This window comes from Suncus etruscus, chromosome 9 (assembly GCF_024139225.1).
Source record: "Suncus etruscus isolate mSunEtr1 chromosome 9, mSunEtr1.pri.cur, whole genome shotgun sequence".
Taxonomy (NCBI): domain Eukaryota; kingdom Metazoa; phylum Chordata; class Mammalia; order Eulipotyphla; family Soricidae; genus Suncus; species Suncus etruscus.
The window spans coordinates 52,519,515-52,534,705 of NC_064856.1; the positions used below are offsets into that span (position 1 = coordinate 52,519,515).

General features: G+C 42.1%; 1 protein-coding gene across 1 annotated transcript in view; it reads left to right on the plus strand.

Annotated features, from left to right (window-relative positions):
- RRM1 (ribonucleotide reductase catalytic subunit M1) overlaps nucleotides 1-15,191 on the plus strand; it is a 51,399-nt gene that overhangs the window by 11,233 nt on the left and 24,975 nt on the right. Inside the window, exons 4-8 of the mRNA XM_049780259.1 lie at nucleotides 863-963; nucleotides 3,124-3,183; nucleotides 4,348-4,387; nucleotides 7,473-7,635; nucleotides 9,396-9,537. Coding sequence (XP_049636216.1) covers nucleotides 863-963; nucleotides 3,124-3,183; nucleotides 4,348-4,387; nucleotides 7,473-7,635; nucleotides 9,396-9,537 — 506 coding nt within the window. The remainder of the gene's footprint in view (nucleotides 1-862; nucleotides 964-3,123; nucleotides 3,184-4,347; nucleotides 4,388-7,472; nucleotides 7,636-9,395; nucleotides 9,538-15,191) is intronic.

The window sequence follows — 15,191 nt, forward strand, 5'->3', positions numbered from 1 at the left end:
GGTCCGTCCAAGGCTAGCGCAGGCAAGGCAGACACCTTACCTCTAGCGCCACCGCCCGGCCCCAGAATTCTGGAAATCATTTCAAACTGAGAAAAACACTCACTAACTCATGACTGTTTCCTTAAGTGTGGCATTTTTACATATTTATTGAAAATACATAGGTTTAATAAGTGCTTTTATATTCTGTTTTGTTTTGGAGCCATGTCCAGTGATGCTCAGGGGTTACTGCTGTTTCTGTGCTCAGAAATTACTCCTGGCAGAAACTTGAGATCGTATGGGATGCTAGGGATTGAACTCGGATCGGCTGCGTGCAAGGCAAATGTCCTATCTGCTTTGCTATTGCTCTGGCCCTTATAAGTACTTTGTATGCTAAGCATTGATGAAGGGTAGCTTGGAAAAAGGAGTTTGAGAACATTATTTTTTTTTGTTTGTTTTTGTTTTTTGTTTTGTTTTTTTGGCCCACACCCAGCGGTGCTCAGGGGTTACTCCTGGCTGTCTGCTCAGAAATAGCTCCTGGCAGGCACGGGGGACTATATGGGATGCCAGGATTCGAACCAACCACCTTTGGTCCTGGATCGGCTGCTTGCAAGGCAAACGCTCTCTGCACCCAAGAACATTATTTATTTTTTTTTTTTGGTTTTTGGGCCACACCCGGTAACGCTCAGGGGTTACTCCTGGCTATGTGCTCAGAAGTTGCTCCTGGCTTGGGGGACCATATGGGACGCCGGGGGATCGAACCGCGGTCCGTCCAAGGCTAGCGCAGGCAAGGCAGGCACCTTACCTTTAGCGCCACCGCCCGGCCCCCTATTTTTTTTTTAAATATTACCTAAGATTGAATGTAACTTGTGTTTATTTATTTAAGATGTGATGGAAGACCTGTACAACTATATAAATCCACATAATGGCAAGCACTCTCCTATGGTGGCCAAATCAACATTGGACATTGTTTTGGCAAATAAAGATGTATGTATACTATTTATCTTACCTGTTAGATATCCTGGTGAGTGTGTGTGTGTGTGTGTGTGTGTGTGTGTATGTGTGTTTGTGTGTGTTTGTACTTAGCAGGTAGTGGCTGTACATTGTTTTTTTGTTGACATTTTTTCCACTAAGAGATGATAGTTGCACACCAGTGCTTTAAGAATTCACCATGTTCTTTCTAGCAGCTACGGAACATTTCATTTTTATTTATATATTGCATTTAATATGTGTATATATATATATATATAGCTTAATTTATGAATGCATTAATAGTGTTTTTTCCCACTTTCTGTCCTGTGGTAGGTACTTAACTCACAATGAATATATTAGCAAGTGAAACTTAAGAATATTGGGGCCGGAGAGATAACATGGAGGTTGCCTTGCCTGCAGAAGGTTGGTGGTTTTAATTCCGGCACCCCATCTGGTCCCCTGTGCCTGCCAGGGGCAATTTCTGAATCTGGAGCCAGGAGTAACCCCTGAGCGCTGCCGGGTGTGACCCAAAAACCAAGGAAAAAAAATAAAAAAATAAAAAATTTAAGGTTTTGGGGCCAGAGTGATAGTACTTACATGATGGTCTTACAGGTAAAATTGAACCTTGTTTTGGTCCTCAGCATCCCATATGATTCTCCAAGCACCCCAGGAGTGATTTCTGAGTGCAGAGTCAGAGTAACCCTTGAATATTGCTGGGTGTGGGCCTCCTCAAATTAAATGTTTTTGTTTTTTTTTTTGGTTTTTGGGCCACACCTGTTTGACGCTCAGGGGTTACTCCTGGCTATGTGCTCAGAAATCGCCCCTGGCTTGGGGGGACCATATGGGACGCCGGGGGATCGAACCGCGGTCCTTCCTTGGCTAGCGCTTGCAAGGCAGGCACCTTACCTCCAGCGCCACCTACCCGGCCCCAAATTAAATGTTTATACAAATTTTTTCTAGATGTTGAGCCTGGATTATTATTGAAAACATTAGAAAAACTGGCTATCTAAATTATCTAAATGATAATTTATACTTAATTGTTTTTTTTTTATTCCAAATGACTTTATAGGGGCCAGGGTTGTGATTCAATGGTAGAGTTTTTGTCTTATGTGTGTGTGAATCTGGGTTCAGTCCCCAGCACACGACAAACATACAAATTCCAAAACTGTAGCAGTTGTTAATTTTGCTATAAAATCTTTTATCACAATGGTAGTTTGTATAAAATCTGTCAAAAGATTGAATTTTTTTGTTTGTTTGTTTTGGTTCATACCTGGCAGCACTCGGGTTACTCCTGGCTCTGCACTAAGAAATCACTCCTGGCAGGCTCGGGGACCACATGGAATGCTGGGAATTGAACCTGGGTCTGGGTTGGCTGTGTGCAAGGCAAATGCCCTACGGCTGTGCTATTGCTCTGGCCCCAAGCTTGAATTTTTTTGTATAGGAGTTAAGATACATGCCTTGCTTGTAGCAAATCCAGGTTTGATCTCCATATGGTTCCCTAACTACCACCAGGAGTGATACCTGAGGATATATCCAGGAGTATTCTCTTTGCACAGTTGGTGTGCCCCAAAAACTGAAAGAAAAAGAAGACTGGATTTACCTAAGTTAATGTGCAGTTTAAAATGGGTTGATTTTTTTTTTTTTTTTGGTTTTTGGGCCACACCCGGCATTGCTCAGGGGTTACTCCTGGCTGTCTGCCCAGAAGTAGCTCCTGGCAGGCACCAGGGACCATATGGGACATCGGGATTCGAACCAACCACCTTAGGTCCTGGATCGGCTGCTTGCAAGGCAAACGCCTCTGTGCTACCTCTCCGGGCCCCAAAATGGGTTGATTTTAAAATGAAATAATTCGATATGTGGTATACTTTTGGATTGATAATTAATCTAAAATATGGATACTCACATTCTTTTCATTAACTAAACATAATAAGGGAAGTTTGGAAAATTACATTACTGAAATACAACCTAATTTGCCTGTTCTAGTCTTTATAGCTATGTCTTAAATTTAATTAGGAGACTATATATCTGTATCCTATCTGTTAGATATGGATTTATGTTCTGTAATAGTAACACTGCTTTGTATCCTATGCCAACTTTAGTTTATGAGTCAGGGCTGAAAGGCATTATATTTTGTGAAAATAAATCTGTTTATTATGTTTTCTTCGCCTCCATCAGCGCCTGAATTCTGCCATAATCTATGACCGAGATTTCTCTTACAATTACTTTGGCTTTAAAGTAAGTAATGGGTTCCTCCAAAATGGAATTACTTCTAAAGTAAAACAAATAAAGGGTTTGTTTGTCATTTAGAGGTATGTTAATTCAAATGAGAATAAGATGTAGGAATCTGGGATGAACCTGGAGCATTAGTGGGGTTATAATGATAGTGGGTGGTGGTTTGAATTAAGATCTTATTTGCTTGTAATTTTCAAATTTTTTCAATATTGCTTCTGGGTAGTCAAGGGAGTTATGAAGCTAATTTGCCAGAATTATTTCCCAGAATTACTTTGTATTGTGTTGTTTGAGCAACAACTATTTATAAAATCCCTGTTGTTTGCCAAGTGCTTTCCCAGATATACTATATATTGGTAACATAAGTGTTGGGTGGGGCCACTTGAGATTTCTACTCTTCAAAATTTCTTTTTTTTTTTTTTTTTGGTTTTTTTTTTGGGGGGGGGGCCACACCCAGCGCTCCTGGCTGTCTGCTCAGAAATAGCTCCTGGCAGGCACAGGGGACCATATGGGACACCGGGATTCGAACCAACCACCTTTGGTCCTGGATCGGCTGCTTGCAAGGCAAACACGCTGTGCCATCTCTCCGGGCCTACTCTTCAAAATTTCTTAATCTCCTGTGCTTTAGTTTTTTAAGAATGGAGATGATAGGGGCTGGAGAGATAGCATGGAGGTAAGGCATTTGCCTTTCTTGCAGAAAGTCAGTGGTTTGAATCCCAGCATCCCATATCCCCTGAGCCTGCCAGGAGTGATTTCTGAGCATAGAGATAGGAGTAACCTCTGAGTGCTGCCAGCAATGACCCAAAAAACAACAATAACTAAAAAAAGAATGGAGATGATAATTATACAATTTCAGCAATAAATGCTGTTAAGGATTAAATGAGTTACGTTGGTTAGAATTGTGCCTAAAATAAGCAATTTGTGCTAATTATATTGATGATGGTAGTGTTAACTTTTCAGTGTTGTTTCTAGAAACTTTCTTGAAATTTTTTTCCAAAACAACTAGATTCATATTCCAAATTAAAGCCAATTAAGAGTAAATATTAGTCTTTTTTGTTTAAAACTATATTAAAAATGAGAAACCTTAGACTGCTAGATTGTTAACGTAATATCCATTGTGCCTTTAAAAACCTACCTGACAGTTTTTTTAAAATACTTTTTTTTTTCTAGACTCTAGAGCGATCTTATTTGTTGAAAATCAATGGAAAAGGTGAGGAATGATCTTATTTGTGTTACATTTTTTTTTGCTCATTGTATTGAATCTAGAGCTTTGAGCTATTAGGTTTAATGTTTCTATATTCACTCTAACATTTGTTAGGAGATAGGAGAGCCCCTTCAAAGTCATGTTCTGGTACCCAGGTCCACTTGCTGCTGTTCTTGGCTACTTGGGTCTGCTGTTCTTTACAAGGGCTCCTGGGGCTCCGCAATAATAGGGGCCAATATCTGGCTTGTGTTGGGGCCTCTTGGATCACATCTGGTGGTGTTTGGTGGAGGCTAATTCAGTGCTGAGTATCAAACAGACCTTTTTACTGTCTCCCCAACTCCTTAATAACTTTTTGTTTGTTTGGCTTTGAAACACATTTGATGGTTCTCAAGGCTTACTCTTGGCTCTGTGTTCTGGTGTCAGTCTAGCGGCCTTGGCAGATCATATGGGATGCCAGGTATGGTTGGCAAGTGCCCTATCCACTGTACTATTGTACTATGGTTCCACCTCCCCCAATTTTTTTTTTTTTTTTTTTTTTTTTGGTTTTTGGGTCACACCCGGCAGTGCTCAGGGGCTACTCCTGGCTCTAGACACAGAAATCACGCCCCCCCCCACCCCCGCAGGCTCGGGGGAACCATATGGGATGCCGAGATTCGAACCATTGTCCTTTTGCATGCAAGGCAAACGCCTTACCTCTATGCTATCTCTCCATCTCCTCCCCCAATAACTTTTCATTTTAGATTTAAACAGTTTTTAAAAGTGAATTAATTCATATACACAATTGATGTTTTTACTTTTGGGACACATCCAGCAGCACTCAAATTATTCCTGGTAGACTTGGGGGACCATATAGGATGTTGGGGATCGAATCTGGATCCGTCCCAGGTAAGCCGTGTGCAAGGCAAATGCCCTACCGCTGTGCCAGCGCTTCAACCCTGATACACAGTTTTAATTCAGACACATAATTGCTCTGCCTATTTATTGGAATTTAGGTTTAAACAATTTCTTTTAGGAGTTATTAATTTAGTTATTTATGCATACTTGTTCTGCTTATTGATAGTTTAATTTTAATGCCAAGGTTTGGATACAGGCTTCATGTTTATAAGGAAATTATTTAGCATCTCTGAGCCAGATCCCTGACATTTGATAGAAAATTTTTGTTTTTTTTTTGTTTTTTGTTTTTTGGGCCACACCCAGTGACACTCAGGGATTAGTTCTTGTCATGCTCTCAGAAATCGCTCCTGGCTTGGGGGACCATATGGGACGCTGGGGGATCAAACTGCGGCCTGTCCTCCGTTAGCGTGTGCAAGGCAGATGCCCTACTGCTGCACCACTGCTCTGGCCCCAGTAGAAAGTATTTTTTTAAAACATGAATTACTTTATTTAAAAATGATGTTACATAGTTGCTCATAATAATTTGTTCCAAGACCAATCTCACCACGAATATCCAATTCCCTACATCATTGTCCTCAGATAGCCATCCATTCTCAAGCCTATTCCCTTAGCAGGCATGACATAATAAATTTTATATTGCTTGTTTGTAGATAAGTGGAAATGAAGATATTAAAAGAAAGTACAGTAATAAGAAAATTTGGAAAATTAATGTATCTAGCAATGAAGTCATTAAGTCATTGTCAGAAAAAAAAATTTTTTTTGGGAGGGGGCCACACCTGGCGGGACTCAGGGGTTACTCTTGACTTTGTACTCAGAAATCGCTCCTGGTAGCCACAGGGGACCATTTGGGATGCCAGGATTCAAACCAACATCAGTCCTGGGATGGCTGCTTGCAAGGGAAATGCCCTATCTCTGTGCTATCTCTTTGGCTCCAGAAGATGTGTTAAGTGATTTGTTGCTAGCTGATTTTCTGTTATTTGTTTTGTTTCTGAACATTAGGTGGCTTTGAATTCAAATTGATATCTAAATTGGTTTATTGCTACTGGGTGACAGTATAAAATAATGTGGGGGGGCTGGAGAGATAGCATGGAGGTAAGGTGTTTGCCTTGCATGCAGAAGGGCGGTGGTTCAAATCCCGGCATCCCATATGGTCCCCAGAGCTCCCCCGAGCTTGCCAGGAGTGATTTCTGAGCGTAGAGCCAGAAGTAACCCCTGAGCGCTGCGGGTGTGACCCAAAAACCAAAAAAAATTTTTTTTTTGGAATTGTGCAGCCATGTATGAGTCTATGGAGCTGTCTTAATGCAGATATAGTGACTATTATAGAAAATTTTATGAGGGGGTCTGGGCAATAGCACCATGGTAGGGCATTTGCCTTGAATGTGGCCATCCTGGACGAACTAGGGTTTGATCCCCAGCATTTCATATGGTCCCCCGAACCTGCCAGGAGCAATTTCTGAGCGGAATTCAGGAGTAACCCCTGAGCACCACTGGGTTTGTCCAACATCCAATAGTATCTTCTTTTTTTTCTTTTGGTTTTTGGTTTTTGGGCCAAATCTGGCGGTGCTCAGGGGTTACTTCTGGCTGTCTGCTCAGAAATAGCACCTGGCAGGCACGGGGGAACATATGGGACACCGGGATTCGAACCAACCACCTTTGGTCCTGGATCGGCTGCTTGCAAGGGAAACGCTGCTGTGCTATCTCTTCGGGCCCAGGAAATAGTATCTTTAAAAAAGAAAAAGGAGGGGCTGGAGAGATAGCATGGAGGTAAGGCGTTTGCCTTTCATGCAGGAGGTCATCGGTTCGAATCCCAGCATCCCATATGGTCCCCCGTGCCTGCCAGGAGCAATTTCTGAGCCTGGAGCCAGGAATAACCCCTGAGCACTGCCGGGTGTGACCCAAAAAAACCACACAAAAAAAAAAAAAGAAAAGAAAAAGGAAGTTTTGGGGCCAGAGTGGTGGCGCAAGTGGTAGGGTGTATGCCTTGCATGTGCTAACCTAGGATGTACAGCAGTTCAATTCCCTGTCATCCCATATGGTTCCCCAAGTCAGGAGTGATTTCTGAGTGCATCACCCGGTATGGCCCAAAAAACAAAAAAAAAAGTTTTATGAATTTTCTGATGTTCATTTTAGACTCAGGTACATGTCCTAGACTAGTTTTTTTGACATGTTTTCTCATGTGTCACCTTCTTGTTTCTAGTGGCTGAAAGACCACAACATATGTTGATGAGGGTATCCGTAGGAATTCACAAAGAAGATATTGATGCTTCTATTGAAACATACAACCTTCTTTCTGAGAAGTGGTTTACACATGCTTCTCCTACTCTCTTCAATGCTGGTACCAACCGTCCACAACTTTCTAGGTAAGTGTTAACTATGTTTCTTTTTAATATTCTAGAATGGTTCTAAGAAGAGAAATTAACTTCAACCTGAAGAAACTAGGCTATTCATCATGTAAAATTTAATTTATCAGGATCTCAGTAGAAGGTTCAAAGGTCTGGAGAACATGCTTTGCATGTAGGAAGCTAAAGTTTGATCCTTTCACTATATGGTATCCACACACTGCCATTGTGACCCATAAACCAAATAAACTTAATTTAATCTAGTTCAGCTGGAGCAGTGGCGTTAGCAGTAAGGCATCTGTCTGCCTTGCCTGCGCTAGCCTAGGACGGACCATGGTTTGATTCCCCGGCGTCCCATATGGTTCCCCAATCCTGGAGTAACCCCTGAGCGTCACTGGGTGTGGCCCAAAAACCAAAAAAAAAAAAAAAAAAATACCTCTAGTTATTCTATTAAGAATTGATTTCTGGGCCCGGAGAGATAGCACAGCGGCGTTTGCCTTGCAAGCAGCAAATCCAGGACCAAAGGTGGTTGGTTCGAATTCCAGTGTCCCATATGGTCCCCCGTGCCTGCCAGGAGCTATTTTTGAGTAGACAGCCAGGAGTAACCCCTGAGCACCGCCGGGTGTGGCCCAAAAACCAAAAAAAAAATAAAAAATAAAAAGAATTGATTTCTGGGGCCCGGAGAGATAGCACAGTGGCGTTTGCCTTGCAAGCAGCCGATCCAGGACCACCAAAGGTTGCTGGTTCGAATCCCAGTGTCCCATATGGTCCCCCGTGCCTGCCAGGAGCTATTTCTGAGCAGACAGCCAGGAGTAACCCCTGAGTATCGCCGGGTGGCCCAAAAACAAAACAAAACAAAAAAAGAATTGATTTCTGGAAAGATTTCTTATTACAAAGTGTTTGTTTGGAGTTATAGTTAATAGTACTTGGGGACTACACCCAGCTTTGTGCTCAGGGGTTGTTCCCTAGGGTGTTGGGGGACCAAGCAATACTAAGGATAGAACCTAGGACTCCTGGATCTCTCTTGCAAAGCATGTGGTTATTTTTTTTTTTTTTTTTTGGTTTTTGAGTCATACCCGGCGGTACTCAGGGATTACTCCTGGCTGTCTGCTCAGAAATAGCTCCTGGCTGGCACGGGGGACCATATGGGACACCGGGATTCGACCCAACCACCTTTGTTCCTGGATCGGCTGCTTGCAAGGCAAACGCCGCTGTGCTATCTCTCTGGGCCCAACATGTGGTTTTAAGCTATTTTCTTTCTTTTTTTTTTTTTTGTGATTTTTGGGTCACACCCGGCAGTGCTCAGGGGTTACTCCTGGCTCCATGCTCAGAAATTGCTCCTGGCAGGCATGGGGAACCATATGGGAAGCCGGATTCGAACTGATGACCTGCATGAAAGGCAAACACCTTACCTCCATGCTATCTCTCCGGCCCCTTAAGTTATTTTCTTTTTTTTTTTTCTTTTTTCTTTTTTTTATGGTTTTTGGATCACACCCGGCAGTGCTCAGGGGAAACTCCTGGCTCCATGCTCAGAAATTGCTCCTGGCAGGCATGGGGAACCATATGGGAAGCCAGAATTGAACTGATGACCTGCATGAAAGGCAAACACCTTACCTCCATGCTATCTCTCCGGCCCCAAGCTATTTTCTTAACCCTTAAACTCAAATGGATTTATTTGATTTGTTTTTATTTATTTGATTTACTATCTTTGGATTGAATGGTCAATTTTAGTGACGCTTTGTTAAAACATCTTTGTTGAATTGTAACTTTTTCCCCCTCAGCTGTTTCCTTCTCAGTATGAAAGATGATAGCATTGAGGGTATTTATGACACTCTAAAGCAATGTGCATTGATTTCCAAGTCTGCTGGAGGAATTGGTGTTGCCGTGAGTTGTATTCGAGCTACAGGCAGCTACATTGCTGGGGTAAGCTTTTATATGACTTTTAAAAACTTGTAGACTAGAAAAGATAAACAAATGGGACTACATTAAAACAAGAAGCTTTTGCACCTCAAAGGAGATGATGACCAGAATAAAAAGACTATTTACAGACTGGGAGAAAATATTTACCCATCACTTACTCATCTGATTAAGGGTTAATATCCAAGATATGTAAAGCACTGGTGGTAAAATGTTCCAAGAAAAAAAATATACAACCCCCTGAAAAATTGGGGTGAAAAGATGAAACTACCTCAAAGAAGACAAGTGTCCAAAAGGCAAATAAAAATGCTCTTTATAACTGGCCATCAGAGAAATGCAAATCAAAATACCAGAGAAATGCAAATTAAAATACCAATATACCTCTCACCAGGGAGACTGGCAATGCCAAAAAGATTAAAAACAACCAGTATGAGGGAATGCGAGAGATAAAGGGACCCTCCTCTACTACTGATAGGAATGTCAACTGGTCCATCTTTTTGGAAAACAATAAAAACATTTCTTAAAAATCTGGCACCTGATCCAGCAATCTTCTTGGAATATACCCTAAGGATCCAAAACACCTTTCAGAAAATTTATTTGCATTCTATGTTCATTGCAGTATTTTTCACAGTTGTCAAAATCTGGAAACAGCCCAAATGTCCAAAAGCAGATGATTGGGCAAAGATACAGTGGTACAAATACACAATGAAAATCCTACGTATATATAAAATGGAAGTGATGGCACATATACTACTCAGATGTAAGAAAGAATGACATCATGCAATTTACTGCTGTGGATGGATCCGGATGAATCTGGAGTGGTTCATGCTAAGTGAAGTTAGAGATAAAGACACAATGTTCTTTTTCTTTCTTTTTTTTTTTTTTTTACTTCATTTAAACGCCGTGGTTTATAAAGTTGGATGTAATACAGTTCTTTATGGCATTCAATGTATTAACTTCATTCCTACCACTAATATAATATTCCCTTTATTGTCCCCAATTTTTATCCTACTCCAAGTGTATCCCCTTGTCAGACACAAAATAATTTAATATTGCTTGTTATAATTTAAATGGCTAATGAAATTATCGGAAAATACTTCAATAAGAGAAAATTTGAGAAGCTTGTTACTCAATGTCATTAAGTCACGTTGAGGGTTTAATAAGCTACTTGTTGCTTGTTGAACATTCTGGGTTTTTTTGTTTGTTTGTTTGTTTTTGTTTTTGTTTTTGTTTTTGTTTTTGGGTCACGCCAGGCAGCACTCAGGGGTTACTCCTGTCTCTATGCTCAGAAATCGCTCCTGGCAGATTGGGGGACATATGGGATGCTGGGATTCGAACCATTGACCTTCTGCATGAAATTGGGCAAATGCTTTACTTCCTTGCTATCTCTCCGCCCCTTGTTTTTGTTTCTTTGGATACTTTTGTTTTTGTTTTTTGGGCCACACCCAGCAGCGCTCAGGAGGTAGTCCTGACTCTGGGCTTAGAAATTGCTCCTGGCAGGCTCATGGGACCATATGGGATGCCGGGAGAACCCAGATTCATCCCGGGTTGGCTGTTTGCAAGGTAAACATCCTATTGCTGTGCTCTTTCTGACCCAGTTTCTTAAGATTAAGATTTCCACTTCCCGGGCCCGGAGAGATAGCACAGCGGTGTTTGCCTTGCAAGCAGCCGATCTAGGACCAAAGGTGGTTGGTTCAAATCCCGGTGTCCCATATGGTCCCCCGAGCCTGACAGGAGCTATTTCTGAGTAGACAGCCAGGAGTAACCCCTGAGCACCGCCGGGTGTGGCCCAAAAACCAAAAAAAAAAAAAAAAAAGATTTCCACTTCCCCATTTAATTTGATGTGCTCCCATTGGGTGTCATTATTGAGGAAACTTGGAGGTGTCACATGGTAGTGTGCTTTAGGAACCCCAGGATCTCTAGAACTGGACTCAAGAGTTTACGTGGTAAAAGCTATTGCATGTAGGTATGGGTGATGGAGCTTTCAAAAGTACTGGGTATGGGGTTGGAGAGAGAGCACAGTGGTAGGGCATTTTCCTTGAATGCAGCTGATCCAGGACAGATGGTTGTTTGAATCCTGGCATCCACTGTTTCCCCGTGCCTACCGGGGGCAATTTCTGAGTGCAGAGCCAGAAGTAATCCCTGAGCGCCGCCCCCGGCTGTGACCCCCTCCCCCCCAAAAAACAGTACTGAGTGGGGAGGGGTTGAAGGCTGCCCAATCCCATTCTGGGAAAAAGTTGTCAGTTCCCAGGAGTTTTTGTCAGATGTTTCTGAAGAGAAGTTGGGCCATTGGTATAGTGGCAGCTGTGGGGTGTGGGTGTAGCTGCTGAGGGTTTGGCAGGGTGGAGATCTAGCCTGTCCTTTCCTGAGTTTTCAGCTGGAAGGCTGGTGTTCCTGTAAATTTTTGTAGCTTGGCTTATATCTTTCATGACTAGTCGTACTAATGTGGAACTGGGATGAATAACTTACCTGGCATTGGCTATGGTAGGCTCTCTGATCATTGGGTCATAAATATCCAATGCCAAACCTCCATATACATAGATAGTTAATTTTTGACAAAGGAGCTGAGAACATGAAGTGGAATAGACATTACTTCAACAAATTATGCTGGGAAAACTGGATAAATACCTGTAAAAAATTAAAACTTGATCCATATATCACACCTTACACTAATGTGGATCAAAGACCTAGAGATCTGACCAGAAACAAAATACAATGAAGAAAATATAGACCTGGACCTCAAAGGAGTCTTCAATGATATACCAATAGCAAAGGCAACAAAATAAACAAATGGGACTACACAAAGAGTTTCTGCATGGTGAAAGAAACACAGGCTCAGACTAAAAACCATCTAACTGAATGAGAAAAATATATTCACATTCAACACTTCAGGTAAAGGCTTAATATCCAGGAAATATAAAGTACTAACAGATCAAAAGCAAATTCAAATTTCAAAAATTGGGGGGAGGAAATGACAGATACTTCTCAAAAGAAAAGTAGATCACCAATAGGTACATAAAAAATGCTCAGCATCACTTTTCATTAGGGAAATACAAATCAAGATAACAATGAGATCTCACATTAGTGAAAATGGCACACAAAAATAGGAAGAATCTCTGGAGCGATGGCACAAGCGGAAGGCATTTGCCTTGCTCCGTGTCCCATATGGTCCCCCAAGCCAGGAGCGATTTCTGAGTGCAGAGCCAAGAGTACTGAGCATCACCAGGTGTGGCCCAAAAACCAAAAAAAAGGGAAGAATCTGTGCTATTGTATATATAAGAAAGAAACGCTCATCCTATGCTAATTAGAATGTTGTCTGGTTCTACCCCTTTGGAAAAATGCACAGACAGGTGTTGGAATGATAATATAGCAACAGGACATTGCATTGCACGCTTTGTACCTCGGACAGGCTCAGGTTCGAACCTCAGCATCCCATATGGTCTCCAGAGCCTGCCAGAGCTATTTCTAAGTCAGGGGTCTCAAACTCAATTTACCTGGGGCCTGCAGGAGGCAAAGTCGGAGTGATCTTTGAGTGCAAAGTCAGTACTAAGTCTTGAACATTGGGGGGTGTGACCCAAACAGCTAAAACAACAAAACAATAAAAAGATTCCTCTAGGGCAGGGCCACAAAATGTACGGAGGGCCGCGAGTTTGAGACCCCTGTTAGGTGCTTTGGGCGATACTGGATGTAGCCCAAAAAACAAAAAAAACCCCACAAAACTCTATAGAGAAGTTGAAAACTGTATAGAGGGGCCAGAAAGATAGCATGGAGGTAAGGCAGAAGGATGGTGGTTCGAATCCTGCCATCCCCCCGAGCCTGCTGGGGGCGATTTCTGAGCTTAGAGCCAGGAGTAGCCCCTGAGTGCTGCCGGGTGTGACCCAAAAACTAAAAAAAAAAAATGTATAGAGTGTCCTCCATTCCACTTTTAGATATCTATCCCCAGGCGCTTCCCAGCAATAACCCAGTAATTTCACTTTTGACTTTCTATTCTCGGCCTTTAAAACATTTAGTCATTCAACAGGATGTATGCACACTACTCATTGCTGTAAAAGCTTAATTCAAAAGCTAAGATATGGAATTAACCTAGGTTTTAATGACAAATGAATGGATTATGAAGATGCGCATATCCACAGTGGAATACTGTACAGCTGCAAGAAATGCAAATTGCTGCAACCTGTTTGGAACTGTTGAGTTAAGAAAGCCTGAAGACAAACACAGGATGAACCTCACTTATCTGTGGTATATATACAATAATTGTATTAGGAAATATACTGTAGTAAAAGTGAGATGCCTAGATCACCCTTGACCCCAGAGTCAAGAGAGGAGGACAGAGAAAATAAGTAATGGGTAACAGGGCTTTGTTTTATATTGGGGATGTAGGAGAGTGGCATAGCTATATATCCAAAGCACATTCAGTAACACTGAACACACGGAGCTAAGCTGAAATCAACATACTTTATGCCAAGATGGCAGGAAGGGGGTAGGAGAGGAGAGGAGAGGGGTGTGTGTGTGTGTGTGTGTGTGTGTGTGTGTTGTGTGTTGTGTGTGTGTGTTGTGTGTGTGTGTGTTGTGTGTGTGTGTGTGTGTTGTGTGTGTGTGTGTGTGTGTTGTGTGTGTGTGTGTTGTGTGTGTGTGTGTGAGAAGCATAGGATAGAAGGATTCAAGTCCTCGAACAACCAAAAGGTTGACAGTGTATTACTGAGCTTGGGTGTTCTGGATTTCTGTTAACTTTCAGTTAACTGACTTGGAATGAGTCATTTTATAAATGATTTCATTTTTCTTTTTATTTTTTTTTAAACTTTATTTTTTGATCGATTGGTTTTTAGATCACACCCAGCAGTGCTCAGGGGTCTCTACTGGCTCTGCACTCAGAAATCGCCCCTAGCAGCCTGGAGGACCATATGGGATGCTGGGAATCGAACTGGGTCCATCCTAGGTCTGCCACATGCAAGGCAGACGCCCTACTGCAATGGTCTCTCCAATTCCAACGGATTTTATTTTCATCTGATTTTTAAATGATTCAAATCTATTATCTAGGTTTCTAGGATCCTTTTTTTTTTGGGGGGGGGCACCCGGCGTTGCTCAGGGGTTACTCCTGGCTGTCTGCTCAGAAATAGCTCCTGGCAGGCACGGGGGACCATATGGGACACCGGGATTCGAACCAACCACCTTTGGTCCTGGATCGGCTGCTTGCAAGGCAGACGCCGCTGTGCTATCTCTCCAGGCCCTCTAGGATCCTTTTTAAATTAGATTTTTTTTTGAATTCTGATTTTAGCAGTTATAGTTACAGCTGTTATTTTGTTTATATAAATCTCACTTTGAAATTTTTTTTTTTTTTTGGTTTTTGGGTTACACCCGGCAGCACTCGGGTTACTCCTGGCTCTATGCTCAGAAATGACTCCTGGCAGGCTCAGGGGATCATATGGGATGCCGGGATTCGAACTACTGACCTTCTGCATGAAAGTCAAATACCTTACCTCCATGCTATCTCTCCAGCCCCTGATATTTAATCTTTACCATAATTTTTTTTTTTTTTTTGCCAGACCCAGTGGTGCTCAGGGGTTACTCCTGGCTATCTGCTCAGAAATAGCTCTTGGCAGGCATGGGAGACCATATGGGACTCGAACCAACCACCTTAGGTCTTGAATCCACTGCTTGTG